This window comes from Pseudorasbora parva, chromosome 17 (assembly GCF_024679245.1).
Source record: "Pseudorasbora parva isolate DD20220531a chromosome 17, ASM2467924v1, whole genome shotgun sequence".
Lineage (NCBI taxonomy): Eukaryota > Metazoa > Chordata > Actinopteri > Cypriniformes > Gobionidae > Pseudorasbora > Pseudorasbora parva.
In genome coordinates this window covers 35,030,972-35,053,848 of record NC_090188.1, presented here as the reverse complement: position 1 = coordinate 35,053,848, position 22,877 = coordinate 35,030,972, and the positions used below count along the sequence as shown (strand labels likewise).

The window sequence follows — 22,877 nt, the reverse complement described above, 5'->3', positions numbered from 1 at the left end:
GACTTCCATCTTGTGCAATCAAACCGTTGCAAATGATCCAGAACGCTGCAGCACGTCTTGTATTCAATGAGCCCAAAAGGGCTCATGTCACACCTCTATTCATCTCTCTGCATTGGCTACCACTAGCTGCCCGGATCAAATTCAAAGCCCTGACTCTTGCTTATGGATCTTCCACAAGCGCAGCACCCGCATACTTCGACTCACTCCTACGCGTCTACACACCCACCAGAAGCCTTCGCTCAGCTAATGAGCGAAGGCTTGTGGTACCATCACAGAGAGGCATGAAATCCCTCTCTCGAACTTTTTCTTTCATTGTTCCGGGTTGGTGGAACGATCTTCCGTCCTCCATACGCACAACAGAATCACTCACTTCGTTTAAAAGACAGGTAAAAACTCATCTCTTCCATGAGCACTTAATCTTACATTAAAAAAAAAAAAAAAAAAAAAAATTCCCCATCTATTTCTCCTTTCTTCTTTCCTTTTCTGGTCTTTGCTACTCTAAGCAGTGTACAAATCTTAGTATTTAGGGCGCTTTTTGTGTTTCGTTGCCTCTTCTTGACGGATCGCTTCCTGTTCTCCTGAGTTGTAAGTCGCTTTGGATAAAAGCGTCTGCTAAATGCATAAATGTAAATGTAAATGTAAATGTATCAGATAAACACATGTCTTTAAACTCACACAGGTCACATTTCACATACTCCCCTCATATGGCATGATTACACTTCTGCTGCTGTAATAACCAAGTTTTTGTAACTTTTTTAAAGGCAGACAGTTTTGTTAAAATTTTTATGTGTGTTGGAAGCCAATTCCACAGATTGGCTCCTTTCACAGAAAAAACTTTTTGCGCAAAATATGTTTTACAAAAGGGAACTTTACAGTCTCCACATGTAGCAGCTCTTGTTGATCGAGAAAATTCTAATCTGTTGACAAATTTACACAATGGCTCAGGTGCTAATCCAGTCAAACATTTAAAAAACAATGTTATGCGTCTAAGATTGACAAAATGAACAAAATTTAAGAGTTTCTGTTTACTTAAAATGTAACAATGGTGAAATCGAATAGGCTTGTTATCTAAAATTTTTAGGGCACGGTTATAAAGCCTCTCAATAGGCTTTAGAGTAGTTTGGCTAGTCAGGGACCAAACAATGGTACAATATGACAGGTGAGACAGGATCATAGCGTTCAGAAACACATGTGCACATTCAAATGTCAAATGCTCCTGATCATTCTGAAACATTCTGTTTTCATTTTTCTTGAAATCTTTTTAATATGACTTTTAAAATTTAGCTGAGAATCTAAAATTACTCCTAAATATTTTTCTTGTTCTACCTGATCAATAAGTTCACCATTTATTTTTATGTTAAGATCATTTGTTATCCGTGTTCTTTTTATAGAAAAACACATAGATTTCGTTTTCCTCAGATTAAGTGTTAAACATGATTTTTTAAGCCAATTAGATACTTTCTCAAGACTTTTAGTCAGTGTATTGCCAATAACAACAGGGCTTTTACCGGACACATAAACCACTGTGTCATCAGCATACATCTGAAGGCCAACTTCAGGACACACTTCTGGCAGCTCGTTCACATACAGGCTGAAGAGGACAGGCCCCAGTATGGTTCCCTGAGGGATTCCGGTCTTAATTTTACAAGGGGCAGATTTTACATGATCAATCACCACACATTGTTCGCGACTGTAAATATGACGCAAACCATAATAATGTCTGGCGTGACATATTATACGAGGACAGTCTTGAGATAAGATGGCTGTGGTTTACGGTGTCGAATGCCCTCTTTAAGTCCAGGAATACTACACCCACGATGTTTACTCGATCAAGCGGCTGCACAACATTTTCCAATAATGCGCAGATTGCTGATTCAGTGGAATGGTTCTGTCTGAAACCATACTGTTGAGGGTGGATATACTGATTTGTTTCTAAATATTGGGTTAGCTGTCCTGAAACTATTTTTTCTGTTATTTTTGACATTGCCGGAACCAGACTTATTGGTCTATAGTTACTAACATCTGTGGTATCCCCGGACTTAAGGATGGGTTTAACAAGTGCTTTTTTCCAAGCATCTGGAAATATTCCAGTTCTAATAGAGACATTTATAATGTGGGTCAAAGGTAAAATTAAATTTTGAGAATATTTTTTAAGAAAAGTTGCATCTATGTTGTAATTGTATTTGAATAAATTAATATTCAGGTCTGAAATAGCTTTCAGTACCACTGCCTGATCCACTTCTCTAATTTTAAAGGTATTCTCATTTGCTGATGACAATGTGTTTAAATTAACCTCTTCGTCTAAAAAATTAGAAGCAAGATCTTGTACTGATTCAATAAAAAAAAATATTAAAAGCATCAGCAATTTGGACAGGATCTGCTATGTTTTTTCCTTCACAATTTAGTTCAGTCAAATGATTTGTATTTACATTAGGTTTAATTAGACTGTTAATTTGTTTCCACATTGTTTTACAATTTCCTTTAGCTTCAGTTAAAATGTTCATATAATAATTTGCTTTTAAGTTACGCAATTCTTTACTTGATTTCGTTGCCTTTAAATAACATCAGATCTGTGTCATATCTGGTTTTAAGATAGGTTTTTAGAGAAAAATCTCTTTTTTAATCAACTGTCGAACTGTATCACTTACCCATGGAAGTTGTACTTTTCTCTGTGGCCTTTTACATTGTTTTAAGAACTTATTCAGAATATTACTCAATGTAGAAGTAAATATATCACAACACTCGTTTACTTGACTATGTTTGGAGACTTCATCCCAATTAATGTTTGCTAACTCTTTCTCAAATTTAATAAGATCTTTGCAAAGGATTATTAACTTGGTATCTTTCCGGTCATATTTATATTAATTTAGACGTTTTTTTGAGAGTTTTCTAGAAATTAATATCATGTTATGGTCTTATAGGCCACACACCAAATTGTAAGTTTTTAATACTCTTTCCGGCTTATTTGAGAAAGCTAAATCTATTGCTGTCTGCAATGTTTTTGTCAAGCGAGTGGGTCCATTTACAAATTGATGAAAGTCATATTTTGATGTTAGTTCTTTAAGTCGTTTCCTACTGGATTTATTTAACCAATTAACATTAGTATTTCCATAAATAAGCATCTCACTCTTTGGTTTAAAAGTTTTAAGATTTTTTTCCAAATTTTGATAAAAGGTTTCTAGGCAACTAGATGGTGGATTATACACCACAAGAATGTTAAACATCGTGAAGATAAAACCACAATAACACATAGACTTTCAGTTGATATAGATTCATCTAATTGTACTTCCTTGGTATTAAAGGAGTCTCTAATGTAAACCAGTAATGTAAACCAGTACTCCTCCTCCTCTACCAGTTACCCTGTTCTTTCTATAGCACTTATATCCAGGCACATCTATCATTGAGGTAGGAATTGTATCATGCAACCATGTTTCACCTAGACACAAATAATCAAGATTGGAACCAATTAGCAAAATTCTGATTTCTTCACATTTTGGATACAGGCTTCTAATGTTTAAATGCCCTCCCAAAAATACCCTTAGGCTTTACTGTATTATCCCAGATTATTTTCGCATGATTTACTGTCTGGAAAAATAAATATTGTCTCTGCTTTATTATTGCTTGTGACTTTATTATTGCTTGTATTGCTTTCTTCCGCATGTCAGGGTTATGTCTGTTTTGATTGTGTTTGATTTGTTCCTTTGTTTAGTTTCCCGGTTCCCCTTTGTTTCCATGGTCACTTTCATTATGAGTTCATTTAGGCCTCGTCCACACGAAGCCAGTGCTTTCTCAATTCAATCTTTTTTTCCAACCTTGTTTCAAGAAATATCTGTGTATACACAAGATCACTAAAACCGACTCAAAACGATTTAGTATACATGCCAGACCAGTGTGTGTCGCTGTAATTCTGCCACATAAATACACTAAAAACAGAGTTTTTAGAGAAGAGTTGTGGCTAGAAGGGGTAGCAGTGGTAGGAAGTGAGGGAAAATCTCATGATAAAATTACAATAAATACATTTGCTACTTAACAGATGTTTTATTAATGCCTGCAACTCCCCCAGCCCTAAACCTACCCTTACAATAATACAAATAAAGAAATTAAATGACGCAATATTGATGTGCACCTGCCCAGTGCCTGTTGTATCCCTTTAGTCTTTCACCGTGCCGGACATAGTGTGATGGCATTACCGTTTCACAACATATATGGCTTGGAGGTACACACAAAAATGCAAAAATGTTGTTTTGAGATTTATCCACTCTGGGACCCAGTTTCAAAAAATACATGAGATTCATGCTTCCAAAATGCCGGATCTGTGTGGACCAAATGCTAATACAGTACAACATTTATATGTATTGAGCTAAACGAGTCTCTGTGTGGACGGGACCTTAGTTCACCAGTGTTTAGTCAATTACCTTGTTTGTGTTCACTACTTAAGTTGCACCCTTGCCTTCACTCTTTGTCCAGTCACTGTTGTGTTAGCATGTGTTTCCGTTCCTGTCTGCCTGTTCTGGAACATCTTAATTCAAGTTTTTGATTTAATCTTCTTATTCTTCAGTTTGTTCTTAGATAACCACCCTGTTACAGATGACTGGACCTACTGCAAAGCACATGGCTGAGGATCATCTCCTCAATATCCTGCAGGATGGTCGACCTCTGGAGTGGTATGTGGAGGAATTCCTTGAATATTCCTATCAGATGAGCTGGAGTAATGCGAAGGTCAATGCCTGCTTTCGGATGGGACTGGATGATGACTTAGTACACTTGCTATATGTCCATAACAGACTTGATTAATTATGTCCTCTGTTTAAATGGTTCTGATTTCGTTGTTGATGTTTTTAAGGACAATCACAATCATCATTCAGTCCCTATCTGAAAGCATGTAGGCACAGTTCACCCTAAACCTGCACCCTCCACATACCAGCCCATTGGGAACATCCCAGCCAGGTCACCAGCGACCGGAAGCTGGTATCCAAATGCAAGCTGGTATCAAACAGTATTGACCTGGAAGCAAAGGTGGCGGATCCTGCATTCACCTCCATGTGGGTGGCCATGAATAATTTTCTTGTGACCTCCAGGACTCCAGGGTGGCGCAAGGTCAACCCTTCCAGGTGGGGGGATTAATGTCAGGGTTATTTCTGTTTTACTTGTCTTTGCTTTGTTCATTTGTTCAGTTCCCTGCCACCCCTTTGTTTCCACGATCACTGTCATAAGTTAATTTAGTTCAGCTGTGTTTAGTCAGTCACCTTGTTTGTGTGCACTTCTTAGGTTAAACCATTACAGAGCCATGAAATAAAAAATTAAACAGGTAATTGCAAATTTTCTCACAACTAAAATATTGTAAAATATAAAATATGGGCTAATTGCAAGTTTTCACTATTGTCGATTTATAACTCGCAGTTGTGACATTTTTCCACTGAGAATTCTTATATATTCTCACAATTATGAGAAAGTCAGTATTGTGAGATTAAAAAGTAGCAAAAACAAACATCCATGAAATCGTCATAAAAAATGCACGCTCGAAAATCAGTAGGCCTAATGGGGTGAACTTGGTCTAGTAATTGGGTTAAAGTAAAAACATTATGATGATCTACGCACATTCAAATTGGTAAAGTTACAGTATTTCTGTTCTCATCTCTAGATAGGCCTAGGGTTTAAAAAAATATATCTCAGTGCTTCCACAGCCCAATCTCACACTATCAGACTCGTATGTTGGAAATGGTCAAACATGAACCCATGCGCAGTTCACTCCTATTAAGAATGTTCATTTTCCCCACAATAACAACCTGTAAGGGCGAACTGGGACAGAAAAAAAGAACACTGAACTATGGTACAAAGGATCTAACATAATGGGGTAATGAATATGCAAAGGTTTGTGGAAAGAATAAGGTCTTTGGACTATTGAAAAGGACTTGTGAAGTTGACCTGGGGACTGTGTTGATAGTTGTAACCAGGGTGACCAATACAGCAGTTGTTAATTTGTACTTTCCCTGTTCTACTATTTTCCATGGATGGGGATGAGGGCACAAAGGAATGGGGTTTTATAATGTTCAGAGATGACGCTGATTACAGTCACTGAACCCAGTCAACACCTCATGCATGGACCGAATTGACAAATGCAGAAATGTGGCTTGATTATCTAAGGAGCAATACAAACTTTTTCAAGTTTTTTTAAGATTTAGTTTTTTTTACAAAAGAACTTCTACCTTTTAATTTATATATATATTTAATTTATATATAATTTATTTTACAAAAATATAAAAATGAAAAATTTTTATTTAAAGAAAGTCAATCTTAAAAAATGCTGTCATGGTCCCAACCTGGTCTTGTGTGGTATTTTATTTCCTGTTCTCTGTGATGTTTTGTAGTCCTTTGTAGTTTTTCTTGTTAATTAGTTATGTGATTGTTCCCAGCTGTATCTTGTTTCCCATTTACCCTTAGTGCATTTAAAACCCAAGTATTTCTTGAATTCCTTGTCGAGTCTTGTTCTTCGTGGCAGTATGTTTGGTGGGCTCATTCCATTCCTGTGTTCTCTGGTTTTCATGTTTGATTGGTTTAATTTTTTTGTTAATAAAATGACTGCATTTGGATCCAGCTCTCCTTTGTGTTTTGAGTTCACACCAATCATTATAAATGCCAACATGAATCAATAGCATCTTAACGGATTTGAATAATTAATATACCGATTTATATTAATTTGTTCTTCAATTTATCTTGTTTTTATTTTGCATTTGTTCTGTAATTGTCACACACACATTGTGTCCCTAGAAGTCTGAATACCATATTCCACAACGTTTTGAAACAAGGCTTTGGTGACACTTTAGTTTGGGGACTAATTTTCACTATTAACTGTTGCTTTTTAGCTTGCACATTTCTCGGATATTGGCTGTTTATTAGTATTAAATCACATCATTGTGATTTCATTACATCATTAATGCCTTATTGAGCATTACCATTATACTACATTCCTTATTCCTCACCAATACCTAAACTACCACTAGAGCAACTACTCTACCAACTATAAAAAAAGTTAATTAGGAGTTTATTGAGGGAAAAGTCATAGTTAATAGGTGTTCCCCATAGTAAAGTGTGACCAAGACTTGTTTTGGACATTGCATAGCATTTCAAGTATTTACCCAACATAATCTAAAAAAGGTCTGTATATGTCATAAACTGGACGATGGATGCCAGAAAATATGAAACTATTTCAAACAGTTGGTGTAATAAATATAGTAAATATTGTAAAAATGTTCTGTCCACAAATTAACTATGGATAAGCATGAAAATGTAGCTTTTTCTTGTTATTTGTGTATTTTATTCTGGTAAATATAATGCATGCTATTGGGTACCATTTAACACATACCTTTTCTGGACACCGTGCTGACTGGTAAGAGTTCAGGATAGGTGGGAATGAGCTGGTATGATAAACATCTTCAGTTTTCATTGTCATAATCAGACCAGTGAGCTATTAAGATGTAAATAGGCCTATGTAACAAAAATCATAGACAAAATACTTATCAGATGTGCAGTAAGTTTTCATCAAAATAACTTTTTGCAGTTCACTTAAATGAGAATAAATTAATTTATAAAAATACACGTATTTGAATATTATAATTATAAAATTAACATTAAAAGGATTTTGGATAGTCAACAACCTAAACTTTTTTTTTTATGTCAAGAATTAGATTACTCACATTTCTGAATTACATCAGCAGCACTTCTGATGTTACTATTAAATAGTTACTATTAAATAGAAAATGAAAATAACATCTAGAAATAAAACAAACTTACCAGTTAAGCAATAAAAATCTGCTCTCTGAAGTCTTTGATTTACTACAATCAACTATTTTTTTAAGAGATTCAATCACTCCATTGGCTAAACAGCTAACACCCAGTGTGTTACTTTAATAACTATATATGTTATAAGCATTTTTCGCTGTAGCATCAAACTTGTCTCCACAGTAAGAGCTCAAAGCGTGTGTGGTGAGTTTTTAGGTCTGATGTGTGTTTAAGGGGTCGTTGCCATAGCGCAAGCTTACACAACCTCGGTCCTTTTGATACCTTATAGCCCATTCATTTCACTTTGTTCATTGTGGCCCTGTTGTTCTCAAAGTTTTATCCAATTATTAAATTAATATTTAATCCCTTGTAAGATTTTAGTGGTCCCTGCCTTTTACATTGACAAAATGTTGATGATGATACAAATATAACTACTATGCTGTAGTTGTCTTGGTATCATATAATAGTAGCTAGCATATTTTAGCAAATCTTATATATAATCTTTTTTTCTGTTTACATTTTATCATTCAAGTATAGGCTAATAAGAACAAAAAACATGTCTTTTCAATTTTATTATCAGAACCTTTAAAAATGAAGAACACACATATAAACACATCCACATTGCAAAATAAATACTGTACACGGCTGGTTCGTCGATCAAACAGTCCTTCAGTTTATATTACACACATACTTTGACAAGTCTCAGATATTAAGTGTCTGTTCTAAGGCTCTCAGACATTGTCGCCGTTGACAGCTATTGTTTTGTGGCACAAAGGAAGTACCGTGGCCTCGGAATGCATTTCACTAGTCGCCATTCGCTTCATTTTCTCCAATAATTGTCCACATTACTTCCACAGTTTGAAACAAACATCTGTCATTCAGCTCATCAAAGTGAAAACAATAGCAATGTGCAAAAATACTACTGTTTCCCAGTCAATGTGTAAAGGTAACCTGCAGAAATTCTCTGAGTGATCAGCAATACATCTCAATGCAGAACACATTCCCGTCAGTCCATCAAGAAAGATTGGACGCGTTCTTGCGTTCATTATGCGTTGTTCATTGTTGCTTTATGTGCACTGCGTCCTATGGACGTTCTGTCGATGGCGTGTTAAGTTGAAAACATTCAAGTTTTAAAAAGGCCTATGCATTCTGTTCCACTTCAATAATTTGGTAGAGCATATGAAACCGACTACGTATCCTGGGTGAACGGTAGGCTAACGTTCACATGACGCCTTCTTGCCTTAGCTACATTTCTCTGTTTTATTTTTTTGGTCTATACGTAAACAATGCTACGCATTTGATTAGATTTTTTCGTCGGTGTCTTCCATACGTGCCTAGTTTTAAGACACCCACGCCTCCTTCGCCCCGTTTGCGCTAGTTTTACGCGTAAAACGGCCTTGCGTTTTAAGACGGCGTGTCCATTTGATAGGCCGCCTAATAGTTCAACTTCTCTTCTTTTCAATACCACTGAAAGAACGCAAGAACGCGTCCAGTGTGAATGACCCCCAGACAACATTATTTCTAAAAGAAATTGAATGTTTGACACATAACTCATGGACTGAAGTCTTCACAGTGGGTCTTTCTTTTGTGGAATGAAGTAGGCTAGTTGAGGTCATCAACTTTTAAGATGAGGCAAAGATGACAGTTTATCAACTTTCCCAAAAGCAGCAGCACTTTCCACACCTTTGAGCCACTCTTTACATTTCCTCATGACAGTCTCGTCCACGTCTCCATCCTCCTCCTCATACTCAACATCATCATATTTGTGCTGATCATTGAGGAGGGAGATCTTCACAATGGTGCTGATGTCATTGGAACCGTCCAGCTTGGCAACAGGTCCGGAGCTCTTATTATTAGAGCTGCCCTGAGCTCTTTTGGATGGGAAAACCCGCCGGTGTCGCAAATCCGCGGAAGCACAGCACTTCTGTTGCTTGGCCATCATCTGCTTTTCCAAATTGCGCTTTTGGATGACCAGGATGGCTTCGGGGGTCAGGCTGAGGGAGAAGTGGATCTCTTGCTCGCCTTCTTCTTTTGCTATTGAGGTCCTGGAGGCATATTTATGGCTGGACTCACCAGAACTGGACCGCGGGACGCTTTCGCATGAGGTAGCCAAGGGTTTGGGGACGCTCAACCATGAATGTTTGCTGTCCGTCTCGGGATCTGGAGGGACTCTGGTCGGCTTACTTCGTCCTAGCTGCTTTAGATTGGCCGACGGCCACGGTGTGGATATTTTATCTTTCTCTGATTCCTTGTCGTCTCCTGTCCTTTGACTGTACGTGGGTTGAGGAGGTGCGACATTGTCCCTGCTCTTCTTTCTCCTGAACAGCTCCTTTCTTGGCGATGATATCCGAGAGTGCAGGTTTATTGGTGGAAAAGGCATTTTGAACGCTATCGATGCGCAAAAAACGAAGAATTCTGTGAGTGAATGATGGGAGAAATACGTCCATTCGCCTCGGTTCACCGGCTCTTTGGGTATTAGACGCAGTAGTCCATTGCGCTCCACATCTCACCTCTAGACTGACAAGGGGCGGGGCATCCGCGGGGTTTATAGTGTGTCAGACGGAAGGGGCGTGGTCACAACGTAAAGGTTAAAACAACAAAGCCATGCGTACACAAGTGCCTCCTCTTATGAATGTATCTTATAAAGGAGGTTTATTGCATTTGCACAATACAAAATAATACAACCAGTGTCCTAGCTGTGTAACCACCGGTTAATTCAACAGATAAATCATGATCATACAGTAGTCTATGCGTTGTATTCTTTTAGCCTAGCTTATTTTGAACATGCTTTTAGTGAAAAAAAAGATACTAACCAATTTTACAACTTTGTTGTAACTTTGTATGTATAAAAACGTAACGACTAATAAAATATTGTAGCCTTTTTATGTAACATTGATTTCTGCTGCTTTTTCTTTTTTAAAGAAAAATTTCAAAAATAGTTTTTTTGGTATGCTAATCAGAAACAATTATTGTAGATTGAATTGTCTATGACTTTAAAATTTCATAATAGTATATAATATCAGATTTGAAACAGCAATGGAAGGGAATGCAGCTAGCAGAGCTTCATAACAGATTTTTTTTTTTTTTTTTTGCTGATTATCAATATTTTCTGCTTGGTGACCTTGGCATAGCACAGAGGAGGTTAAAGACAAGTAACCTTCATCGTTATTGATCTGTCGCCCTCCTTTCCAGCAATTCGTAATTTAACAGTGACAGCTGTTCTGTCACCCAGCCACTGTGAAGTGTTTCAGCCCCAGTAAAATGAACGAAAAAATCAATAGGCTTATCCTTACTGTTAAGCAGCACACAAAGGCAGATATTTATTTTTCACAAAAAACGTCCATAGATTGCCTTTAGAAATAAATCATAGACTGTGAGTTTTTTTTAATGCAAATTATAACTTCAAAATAATCCAAAGTGAAACCTGAGGGTTTCGACAAATATAATATCCTATCCCTGTAATAAAACAATGTTACAGATATGCGACTGATACCTACAGCTTCAATGCATTTATAGCTTTGTTTTAAGTGCATCTGTGATATATCAGGCATAACATTATGACTGATATATCAGGCATAACATTATTCACATGTGAAATGAATAACGCATTATCTCTTCATCATGACACCTGTTAGTGGGTGGGCTTTAATAGGCAGCAAGTAAACATTTTGTCCCCAAAGTTGATGTGTTAGAAGCAGGAAAAAGGGGTTAGCGTAAGGATTTGGGTGAGTTTGATTAGGGTCAAATTGTGATGGCTAGACGACTGGGTCAGAGCATCTCTAAAACTGCAGCTCTTGTGGGGTGTTCCCGGTCTGCAGTGGTCAGTATCTATCACAAGTGGTCCTGGCTGGGCCATGTGGTCTGATCAAACAGACAAGCTACTGTAGCTCAAATTGCTCAATAAGTTAATGCTGGTTCTGATAGAAAGGTGTCAGAATACACAGTGCCTCACAGTTTGTTGCGTATGGGCCTGCATAGCCACAGACCAGTCAGGGTGCCCATGCTGACACCTTTCTACCACTGAAAGCACCAAAAGTGGATGCGTGAGCATCAGAACTGGACCACAGAGCAATGTAAGGTGGCCTGGTCTGATGAATCAGGGAAACATATGGCACCCCGATGCACTATGGGAAGAAGCTTTAGGCAATGTTCTGCTAGGAAACTTTAGGTCCTGCCATCCATGTGGATGTTTCTTTGAAACGTTATTCCCTGGTGGCTGTGGCCTCTTTCAGCAGGATAATGCATACTGCCACAAAGCATAAATGGTTCAGGAATGGCTTGAAGAGCATGAGTTTGAGGTGTTGACTTGGCCTCCGAATTCCCCAGATATCATCCAATCATGCATTTGTGTAATGTGTTAAATAAACAACTCCGATCCACCGAGGCTCAACTTCACAATGCACAAGACTTGTAGGATCTGCTGCTAACACCTTCAGGGGTCTAGAGAAGACCATGCCTCGATGGGTCAGGGATGTGGTCATAATGTTATGCCTGATTGGTGTACAATGAAAAACAATCTTAATTTGATGGGTCAGGCCTGTGGTCATATTGTTATGCCTGATTGGTGTACAATGAAAAACAACCTTACGTGGTCTATTTTATACTAGCATCAGTTGAGTTTGCAACCTAATGTGCTGCCTTTATGCACCGGGGAAGATTTATCAGACAACCGTACACTAACAGATGCACTATCAGCCGACATATTCTCATTTAATATTAAAGCTGTCTGACTGAATGTGTTTTTTGGAGTGTAAAATCTAAAGCATCTTCTCAGCCATAAGCTGGAGGGTCCACCAACGGTTGCACCCACAAGCTCACCACAGTAATTACCGACACGTGATCAGCATTGTGCATAGAAGTGTGCTGTGGAGGAGGGATGCTCAAGTAAACAGAGCACTCCCACAGTTGTCATGGAAACCGCATCAGTCTCCTTGCATAGGCAGTCTAAAAACAGACCAGCCACTCTAGGTTATTAGGTCATGTTAAGAACATGTGAAGCTCTGAGATAAGGAACAAACCTGTATCAGAGCATGCAAGAGACAATCGTAAGGGTTTATTACACAAAAAGCTATTGTTTAGACTCCTAGAATCTCATCAGCTCATCTCCTGAGATTCAGTGTGGTGAGACAGCTGTCTCTGTTGCCCAGGGCTTTATGTACATCATTATTCTGAACACATCCTCCAGAAGATTATAACGTATGACACATTAACTCCCTGTGCAGCAGACAAATAAATTCCGAAACATAAAACGAACAAAGCCTGAGTATTGTGTTTATTTATTTGGTGTGAATGTGGTATCGTGCACATTTTTTTCTCTTCATTTTTGTTAATATGTTTGGTAGAAAGGTATTTGCTGTACAAAAGGGAGCAGTAGTAATGGATTTCATTCATAAACATCACACATAATAAGGCACATGTTTTTCACTCAGTTTTAACTGGCAGTATATCATGTAATAAGCATTTATCCGCCACACACAAAATAAAAATGACAAAAAAGCTTTTAGAAAAAAAGGCTTGTAATAAATGCAAATATTACATATTCACTCTTACTATTACATATTTATTTAAAAATTATATTAAGACAAAACATGAAAAATTTTAAGGTCACAGAGAATAATGTGGCAGATTCTGAGATGAGAGAGAAAAATGATCTTTTCTTCACATATTCCCTCTTGCAATGCAGGACCTGTCATCAGATGGAATACTGCATACTTCAGCTCAAACAGGAGGAGAAACACTTTATAACAGCATCCCTGTGAAAAGAAAGACATTTATGTTTATGGCTGACGGCTCATAAGAGTATTACATATGGGTGGGGGCTCAAAGCAAAATCCACAGAAACAGATGGATAATGAAAACACTGTGATGAAAACCATACTTAATCCTAAATAAACCGATCGCTCGCTGTTAATGTGGTTTATTACCTCCACATTCAATTTAGTTCTTTGTTCTGAAAAAAAAGCTTGTTTTGAACATTTTTTTCCTTTGTTGTGACTGGGTGGAGCTCTTGCATATTTTATTTGGAAAAACATTGCATGTAGAGAAGCAGATCAACCGCACAGATTATGATGAACTTTTCATTTATTTTACTAAAGATTATTTTATTAGACTAGTTTTGTCTAGCAATTCGAAGGGGGAAAAGGCATACATTTAATTCAGAAAGTATGGTTCTCTGATATTTGTACCTCAGATTTAAACTTCTGTTTCAAGAAGTTGGTAAATTCATTAACAATATGATTTTTTAAATCCAACATGACAATAAAAAGATCTGATTTAATAGATTTAGCAGTTTTGTTCCAATAGTATAGTGTGTGGAGTGCCACAATGTGACCAAGGGCATCACACACTAACAGACCATTCACAAACAACCAGATTCCCGTGAGAAAACCTCTTCCTGTGAACACAGGAAATCTCTACTCTGACTTTAGAGTAAAAACATGGTGGATGACGGGCAAGAAGAAATGGTGATATTAGTGATATAACTGCACTCCGTCTGTTTGACTCACATGCGCTCGCTCAGTGAGGTTTTACATGACGCTTGTTGTCAAAAGAGGCAAAATGGAAATACCCGCGTCACGGGACATTCTAACATTTAGAGATAAGGATATAACTATAAAATGTAAGATATGCGCTAAGGAACATGTGCCAGAGTCATTAAACAGTGCACGCATCTGTCAAAGTACGTCTGGGCAAGACGTGCTAAACGTTTCTGCTTTTGTTTGAAAGGCTCAAATATTAAGTACTCGTTTCAGACAACTTTGATAATGTACAAGCAGAATACTCTGTCCTCCACTATTTTCTATGTGTTTTGTGTTGCTGAGTAAAGTTACATGTAACAGAGTTACGTAATTCAATTACAAAATAAAAATGTGACTAACCCATTACAGTTACTAAAAAATGCACAGTTAAATTAGAGCAACTCAGGAAAATGTTAACGATTACAAAGGGGTTACATCTAGTGTTGTCAAAAGTACAGAATGCTGGCCTAGAAATGTAGACGCACCCTAGCGGCAGAAAATCTAATCTGCCCGCGAGTGTTGTCTAACAACTCTCAATATCCTTCTGAGCTGTAAACGCCAAACTCTTGCCGGGCCAATCACATTGTGTATAGAGTCGGTGGGCGGAGCCATAATGACGACGGCCGGGTTGCGTTTGCGTGCTTCTAGTCAACACAGAAACTGGCGTTCTTTCGAATCAGCTTTAACCGCGACTCTGGAAGACTTGGAGTTAAGCTTTTCTCTGAGAAAAGAACGGCACTGAAGTCATTCTTAAAAAGGGAAGATGTGTTCGGAGTTTTGCCGACCGGATACGGCGAAAGTTTAATCTATCAACAAGCTCTGCTTCACCTTTGTTGCTCTGGTTGGTTGTAGCGCTATCCTATCGTGTGCAGAGGGAGTTTGAAAGACAACCGTTTATCCCGCCCCTCGGATTGAGCCCTGTCTATGGTGAGTTTCCAGACCAAACATCTTGATGTGGGTCTGGCTTGTCAGGCTAACAGAATGCGATACAAAGTCTAAAATTTAAAAAGTGTGATGCTTTGAGCACTGTTTAGCTGGAATCGTGAACACCTCTGACTGGTCATTGTGCTCACGTGCTCATCGGATGTGTCTGTGATTGGCTACAATGATCAATGCACGGGAGCGTTCAAAAGGGCTTTAAAGTGGGTTTGGGAGCGTTTGAAAGGGTTTTAAAGCGGGAGTGTGTTTGAAAGCACAAGCAGGCGTTGACCAGCGGACCCGTAGTTTGGCTGTTTGGGTTGCTAGCAGGGGCGTAGCCAGCGGGCGGTGATGACGGTGCGGTGAGGGGTAAGGTGTGTGGCATTAAGTTTTGACGCAATTCAACCTACGGTTCGAATCCGCCTTTTGCCGAACTCGATGTACTTCCTTTTCTCATCACATATCAGATCGGAAACGTGTTTATTTTCAATGAAGAACATATTTCAAAAGGGGAAAGAAAGTGTCTAACGTTTGTTGTAACCGCTGCTCATGTTTTGTATGTGGACAGGTTGTAGCTACAGTTTTGGTTTATGTAGACAAGTGACACTGCTCACTTTTGCTCAGGCCTGACCAAAAATAAAATTCTGCCTACGGTTGCTAGTGAGTGTGAAACTAGAATCTATTCTTGCTTCTGTTAGTGAGAAATTAATAATAGGCCTTATATGGTATAACGGTTTCCCTTCACACACACACACACACACACACACACACACACACACACACACACACACACACACACACACACACACACACACACACACACACACACACACACACACACACACACACACACACACACACACACACACACACACACACACACACACACACACACACACACACACACACACACACACACACACACACAGTGGTAGACGCAACTAATCCATAATCAAATTCACTGTCGATTATTGTCATTGTCGAAAATAATAAATTTTATCAATTAGTTGTTGTAGTGTTTCTATCAATACATAATTTGTGTAGCGAGAAAAAACGGTTGTGTTGTTGCCACATTTCAGCAAGCCGTTCTTCCATCTATGTTGTCCACCGGACCCGTACAGCTGCTTGTTGTTTTGTGGACGCCATTTCAAAAGTTCTGTCACTTCAATCACCTTGTAGACTTGTCTCTCATTGGCTATTTTAGAAGTGCTGATGTAATCATAGACATAGTCATCCGATTTTAAATCCTAAATATCAAACATGTTTGATATTGTCGGGAAGGCACAGATGTGTCTGCAAGCAGATCGGGAGTTTGAAGATTTGATCTGTAAACGCTTCACATTAGCAGATAATCTGGGCCGCACACTGGAACCGACCGATCCCCTGGATGTGAATGTCGGGTGGGATAATTTGGGATTTAATTGCCCTGAAGCTCCTTTGTCTGGCATAAATAAATCAACTTGAAACTCTGATTGTTTTGCACCATCACACAAATAAATAATTGTAAATTATATTCTGCCCTCATTTACTGAAAAACCTGATTATTAAAAAAATATATATATAATGCCGACTTTTTATTTTTTTGCTGTCTTTTACTTTTAGAGTAATCACAATATTGGCTGTTTGGATGCTTCTCTCAGATTAGGAAAAAGAGCAATTAAATAATAAATATTGAGCTACTGAAAAAAATGTGGATGAAAAATATTTGTATCTATATCCCCCAGCCCTGATATGGAGCTAAAAGATGAGGTAACCATCACGGTCTCCAAGGCAACAGCAGAACAAGGTCACGGTGCCTTCCTCGCCTCAGCCTCCACCCTTTTTCCTCTCTCCTCCGCCTCTGCCTCTGTCACCCTCTCTAAATGTGTTGCTATGCAGACTTTGTCATGCTCAAAATTCACAGGAAGTGGAGGAGGTGTGAAAGTGGTCAAGGTTAAAAGGAAGAGTAAAGAATCAGAAAAAAGAAGGGAGACTGACGAACATCTGCAGATATGTTACTCATCCCTCTTGCGTTACACGCACCCACACAACAGCCACAATCAGGAGACTGTTTAGTGTTTAGCCTTAAAAGCACTGCACATACAGCACATAAATAAATGATGATTAACTCCCCCTGCTTTCTGATGAAATATCGGCGCAACGGATGCCCCGGCTTTCCAGCGCAGCGGGTGGATGTCTTTCAAAAAAAGCTGAATAAGCCAGAACTTGATGATCAGAGAGGAAAAAAGCAAAAAACAAAAAACAAACAAACAAACTAAAACTTTAACGCCCAAGACAAAAGTATCGACATTAAGGGATTATTATTTCCAGAAATATACATGTTATGACACATAAGGAGAAGACAGCAGAAGGTAGATATTTGGGCTGGATCTGGTTATTTGTCAGCGTTTTTTTTCTTCAGAGTTGTTGTTCTTCCCAGTCAGAGGGACCATCATTACACCTAAAACATAGCTATTATCATAATAATGCGCTCGATTTATATAGCGCTTTTCTAGGAACTCAAAGCGCTTTACATTGAAGGGGGGAATCTCATGTGATCATTAACTAAATCTAAAGCCAAAAAGCAGTTTTCTAACTTGATTTAGCTTAAAATAAAATCAACATAGCTATATCGGTCAGGACCACTATTGTCAATGATGATTGATTGACTATTAGCATACAGTTTGGATTGGTGGTATGGTTCTGTTCTGGGCAAGAACTCCCAGCGGATCCATGCAGCCTAGCATGGATACTAGCAGAGAGAGCCGCAATAACCCCCCTAAGGGTAAACTAAACAGAACCAACATGATGTATTGCAGATATCATTAATGTCGATATTAAATGTACAAAATAATTTGGGATTTTAGTCTGATTCAAGGTGAATTATAATTCCAAATCCTGAATGGACGAGAGGAGGAGCTGGGGAAGTAGGAGAGTAAATAAGCTCTGGAGAAATGTGATAGCAGCTGATAGTACTGAAAGAGCTTTTATATGCATGCTGTGATAAACATCCTATTTCTAGAGGTAGACGTGAACAGATGACAGTCAGCTGATGCCAGCTTGACTAACGTGACCTGCCAGAACTGATGCTATACTCTTGTTTTTCAGCTAGTTGCTAAATCAACATTTTCCATTTAGTTTAAGTTGAATGAAATAAACATAAAAACTACACATACATAAAACATGTTTTTTTTTTTTTTAAATGAATAAAAATGACAAACTTCAAAGTAAAAAAGTAGACGATAGAGATAACATACAATTCTAAATATTAACAAAATAACAATATGAAATAAAATAAAAAAAACAAAAAAAAAACCTAATAGTATACTAAATACTAAAACAATACTGATCGTAACTGGGGTAAAATGATGTTTAAATCACTAATAAATCATCTTAACTCTCCCATACTGGAGGGACAAAGAAAGATAATCAAACTCATCTAAATAAAAAAAAAGTGCATTAAAATATTAGATTGTGGATATGCACCATGCTCAGGAAAAAAACATGTGCACAGTCCAATGTTCAAAACAGAGATCAGTGGGATAAACAGCTCATGACGTGGAGCCTGCTCATGCTAATCCAGTAAAAACGCAATGAAAAGAGCCTGTTACACAATTTTAAGCCACTCAAAAACAGCATTACTGAGCACGTCGAAGGGTGCGGCTATTTCTAGGAAAACAATCAACAATGAAACAATGGTGTGAGGGGTCTCTAAAGATGAACCAGCTACAGATAAATTGAAATATGAGTCAAGGGTTTGGTCTTCAAATGAAACGAAAGCAGCAGGTGGAATACAGAGGGAATCATTCAAGAGATCATTGTTTTCCTCTTTCAAGAGGTTCTTGAAGCCGGGAAGTTGGGGGGGATGGGGTGCCTTGGCTGTCAGAATCCATCAGAAACATGCACAAGCACCTCTGGCAGGAATAAAGGGGGGTTGTCAGGTTCAGCAAGGGTTGCAAAACGCTTAACGATTCTTTTGTATTTAGAGATCCAATAATGCTCAACATTCCAGCAAATGAGACGACTGCCGCCCCTTTAATGTTTCGTGTCACAAGTTGTTTACGTAGGCTTTATGTTTATGGTAGTTATTTTAGAGTGGTATTTGTTATCAGTATTAGATAGTTAGTGGTTATCATGAGTTAGACTGCTTTGTGTTCATTTATTTTGCACCTCCCCCTTTTTAAGATGTTACCACTTTATCTTCTGGATGATTTTGCCATCCAGCACCTGAAATTAATCTGCAAACAAAGTATTTGCCCAAAAACGAAGACTGTGTTGTAATTTATACTCTTTTTCAGTGGAACACAACAAGAGAACTATTGTAGAATGTTGATGCTGCTCTTTTTCATTAAAAGCATACACTGATGTGTGTGCTATATTTCGATCCTTCGAAAACAATATGGTAGCTTTTTGAGGAACACACCAAAATTAATTTTTAAACATTTTTTTTTAAGGTTTTAGAAAAAGAACTTAAACAAGCTCAAGATGAAAAGCAAGCATCCATTTGCATGGCACTAGGAAAGCAATGCACTCCAGTAGGGGATTAGTGACATATGGTGAAGGTCAACAGCCACAAGGCCTTGAGTAAATAACAACATGTTTTCATTCAGGGAATTCAGCTCCCCATGTGTACACAACCCAATCCCACCCAACAAAACATGAACTGAGAGAGAGGGTGTCGCAGTCTGACATGCTGCCATTTGGAGACAAACTTCTGACTTCCAAACTGGGATTTAAACTGGCATTTGAGTTAATCTAGTTTGGCTGACTAATACATTTAACTCCAGTGTTGCAAATCACATGTATAGCCTATATAATCTAGGCCAGGGGTATTCAATTAAAGTTCCAAGTGGTCCGTAGACTGATTTTTAAAGAATATATTTGCAAATCATGGTGGAAAATAAGCATTTGGTCACCTACAAAAAAAGTAGGATTTCTGGCTCACAGACCAGTTACTTCTTCTTTAAGAGGCTCTTTTGTCCTCCACTCATTATTACCTGTATTAATGGCACCTGTTCAAACTAGTTATCAGTATAAAAGACACCTGTCCACAACCTCAAACAGTCAGACTCCAAACTTCACTATGGCCAAGACCAAAGAGCTGTCAAAGGACACCAGAAACAAAATTGTAGACCTGACCAGGCTGGGAAGACTGAATCGGCAATAGGTAAGCAGCTTGGTGTGAAGAAATCAACTGTGAGAGCAATTATTAGAAAATGGAAGACATACAAGACCACCAATAATCTACCTTGATATGGGGCTCAACGCAAGACTGCCAGGGACATAAATCCTGCAGTGCCAGACCTGTCCTCCTGCTCAAGCCAGTACATGTCTGGGCCCATCTGAAGTTTGCTAAAGAGCATTTGGATGACCCAGAAGATGATTGGGAGATTGTGATTTTATGGATTTTTTTCTCATTCTGTCTATCAAAGCTGAAGTGTACCTATGATGAACATTACAGGCCTCTCTCATCGTTTTATGTGGGAGAACTTGCACAATTGGTGGCTGACTAAATACTTTTTTGCCCCATAATAAAAAATAAATAAAAATAAAATAAAATAAATAAATCCAGAAATCACAATACATGATTTTGTTTTTACTATTTATTTGTTTGATACAGCTGCAAATAAGTATTTGAACACCTGTCTATCAGATAGAATTCTGACCCTCAAAGACATGTTAGTCTGCCTTTAAAATGTCCACCTCCACTCCATTTATTATCCTAAATTAGATGCACCTGTTTGAGGTTGTTAGATGCATAAAGACACCTGTCCACCCCATACAATCAGTAAGAATCCAACTATTAACATGGCCAAGACCAAAGAGCTGTCCAAAGACACTAGAGACAAAATTGTACACATCCACAAGGCTAGAAAGGGCAACGAGAAATTGCCAAGTAGCTTGGTGAAAAAAGGTCCACTGTTGGAGCAATCATTAGAAAATGGAAGAAGCTAAATATGACTGTCAATCTTCCTCAGACAGAGGCTCAATGCAAGAGCTCACCTCGTGGGGTCTCAATGATCCTTAGAAAGGTGAGAAATCAGCCCAGAACTACACGGGAGGAGCTGGTCAATGACCTGAAAAGAGCTGGGACCACCGTTTCCAAGGTTACTGTTGGTAATACACATGAGACGTCATGGTTTGAAATCATGGATGGCATGGAAGGTTCTTCTGCTTAAACCAGCACATGTCCAGGCCCGTCTTAAGTTTGTCAATAGCCATTTGGATGATACAGAGGAGTCATGGGAGAAAGTCATGTGGTCAGATGAGACCAAAATATAACTTTTTGGTCATAATTCCACTAAATGTGCTTGAAAGAAGAAGAATGACAAGTACCATTCCAAGAACACCATCCCTACTGTGAAGCATGGGGGTGGTAGCATCATGCTTTGCGGGGTGTTTTTCTGGACATGGGACAGGGCGACTGCACTGTATTAAGGAGAGGATGACCGGGGCCATGTATTGCGAGATTTTGGGGAACAACCTCCTTCCCTCAGTTGGAGCATTGAAGATGGGTCGAGGCTGGGTCTTCCAACATGACAATGACCCAAAGCACACAGCCAGGATACTAAGGAGTAATCCAAGGAGTGCTCTATAAGAAGCATATCAAGGTTCTGGCGTGGCCTAGCCAGTCTTCAGACCTAAAACCCAGTAGAGAATCTTTGGAGGGAGCTCAAATTCTGTGTTTCTCAGCAATAGGCCAGAAACCTGACTGATCTAGAGAAGATGTGTGTGGAGGAGTGGGCCAAATCCCTCCTGCAGTGTGTGCAAACCTGGTGAACGTTTGACCTCTGTAATTGAAAACAAATATTGTACACAAAACAGAGATTACAGGTGATTACAGGCTAATAGAAATGGTACTAATTTAAGTTTATCCTGGATGTTTAAACCGACGGAAAAAAAAACAATTACGTAAGGTAACACTTCCCAAATTTCTGTGTAAACAATGAGAGACGTACACGCGCGAGAGATCCACTTCAGGCGCTTTCCGTGCTTACGCAGACTAAAGCGAGAACGCGTGAATGTCACAACAGGAAACACGCACGCGCGCCCTTGGATCAGTCGGACGTAGTGGTGTACAAGAGGTAAAAACGATATAAATACTGTTCGTTTTCTCACACAAACCGCTCGTTTCGTGTCTTAGGCCATCAGTGTGTACTTACGATGGGGGATTGTTTAATTTGGGCTCTTTGAGGTGGTGACCATAGATCTGCATTATGTGAGGCACAGACAAGAACGGTTTGACCTAAAATTATCAAAATTGAAACTACTGGGGAAACAAATACTCCTACATCTCGGATGCCCATGAGGTACGATAAAACATATAAAAATTTAATTTCAAAGTGAACTATCCCTTTAATATGCTTAATGATGCTAAATGTATGGGAAAAACAAATGGTCTAAACGTTAACTTCACAAAACTGGATTAGTTAAACAGTCTGAGTCATGGGCGTCACCTTTTTAGGGGGGCTACAGGCCCCTAAACTTATGCCTCAGCCTCCCCTAAAAAAAAAAAGTGAGATTAACCTTCAAAACATATGAACCTGGCGAGAGGCTTCGGCTTTGTCCCGTCTTTTAGTCTGTGTGTTGAGTAGAGCACACGTCAGAAGCAAAGGTGTGTGCGTAAATCTGAGCCTCATTGGTCTGTCACCGCTCATCAATGTCAAAATATTTGATAAAACC

The 22,877-nt window shown here is 38.6% G+C and overlaps 2 protein-coding genes across 2 annotated transcripts in view; both read right to left on the bottom strand.

Moving 5' to 3' along the window:
• Positions 1–8,336: 8,336 nt before the first annotated feature.
• On the bottom strand, positions 8,337–10,331 carry prr18 (proline rich 18). The gene has a single exon (XM_067421009.1). The coding sequence runs from the start codon at positions 10,157–10,159 to the stop codon at positions 9,395–9,397; it is 765 nt and encodes a 254-aa protein (XP_067277110.1). The 5' UTR covers positions 10,160–10,331; the 3' UTR covers positions 8,337–9,394.
• A 2,708-nt stretch (positions 10,332–13,039) lies between these two features.
• Positions 13,040–22,877, bottom strand: part of sft2d1 (SFT2 domain containing 1) — a 42,066-nt gene continuing 32,228 nt past the window's right edge. Inside the window, exon 8 of the mRNA XM_067421785.1 lies at positions 13,040–13,532. Within this exon, the coding sequence (XP_067277886.1) occupies positions 13,493–13,532 (40 nt within the window). The 3' untranslated portion in view covers positions 13,040–13,492. The remainder of the gene's footprint in view (positions 13,533–22,877) is intronic.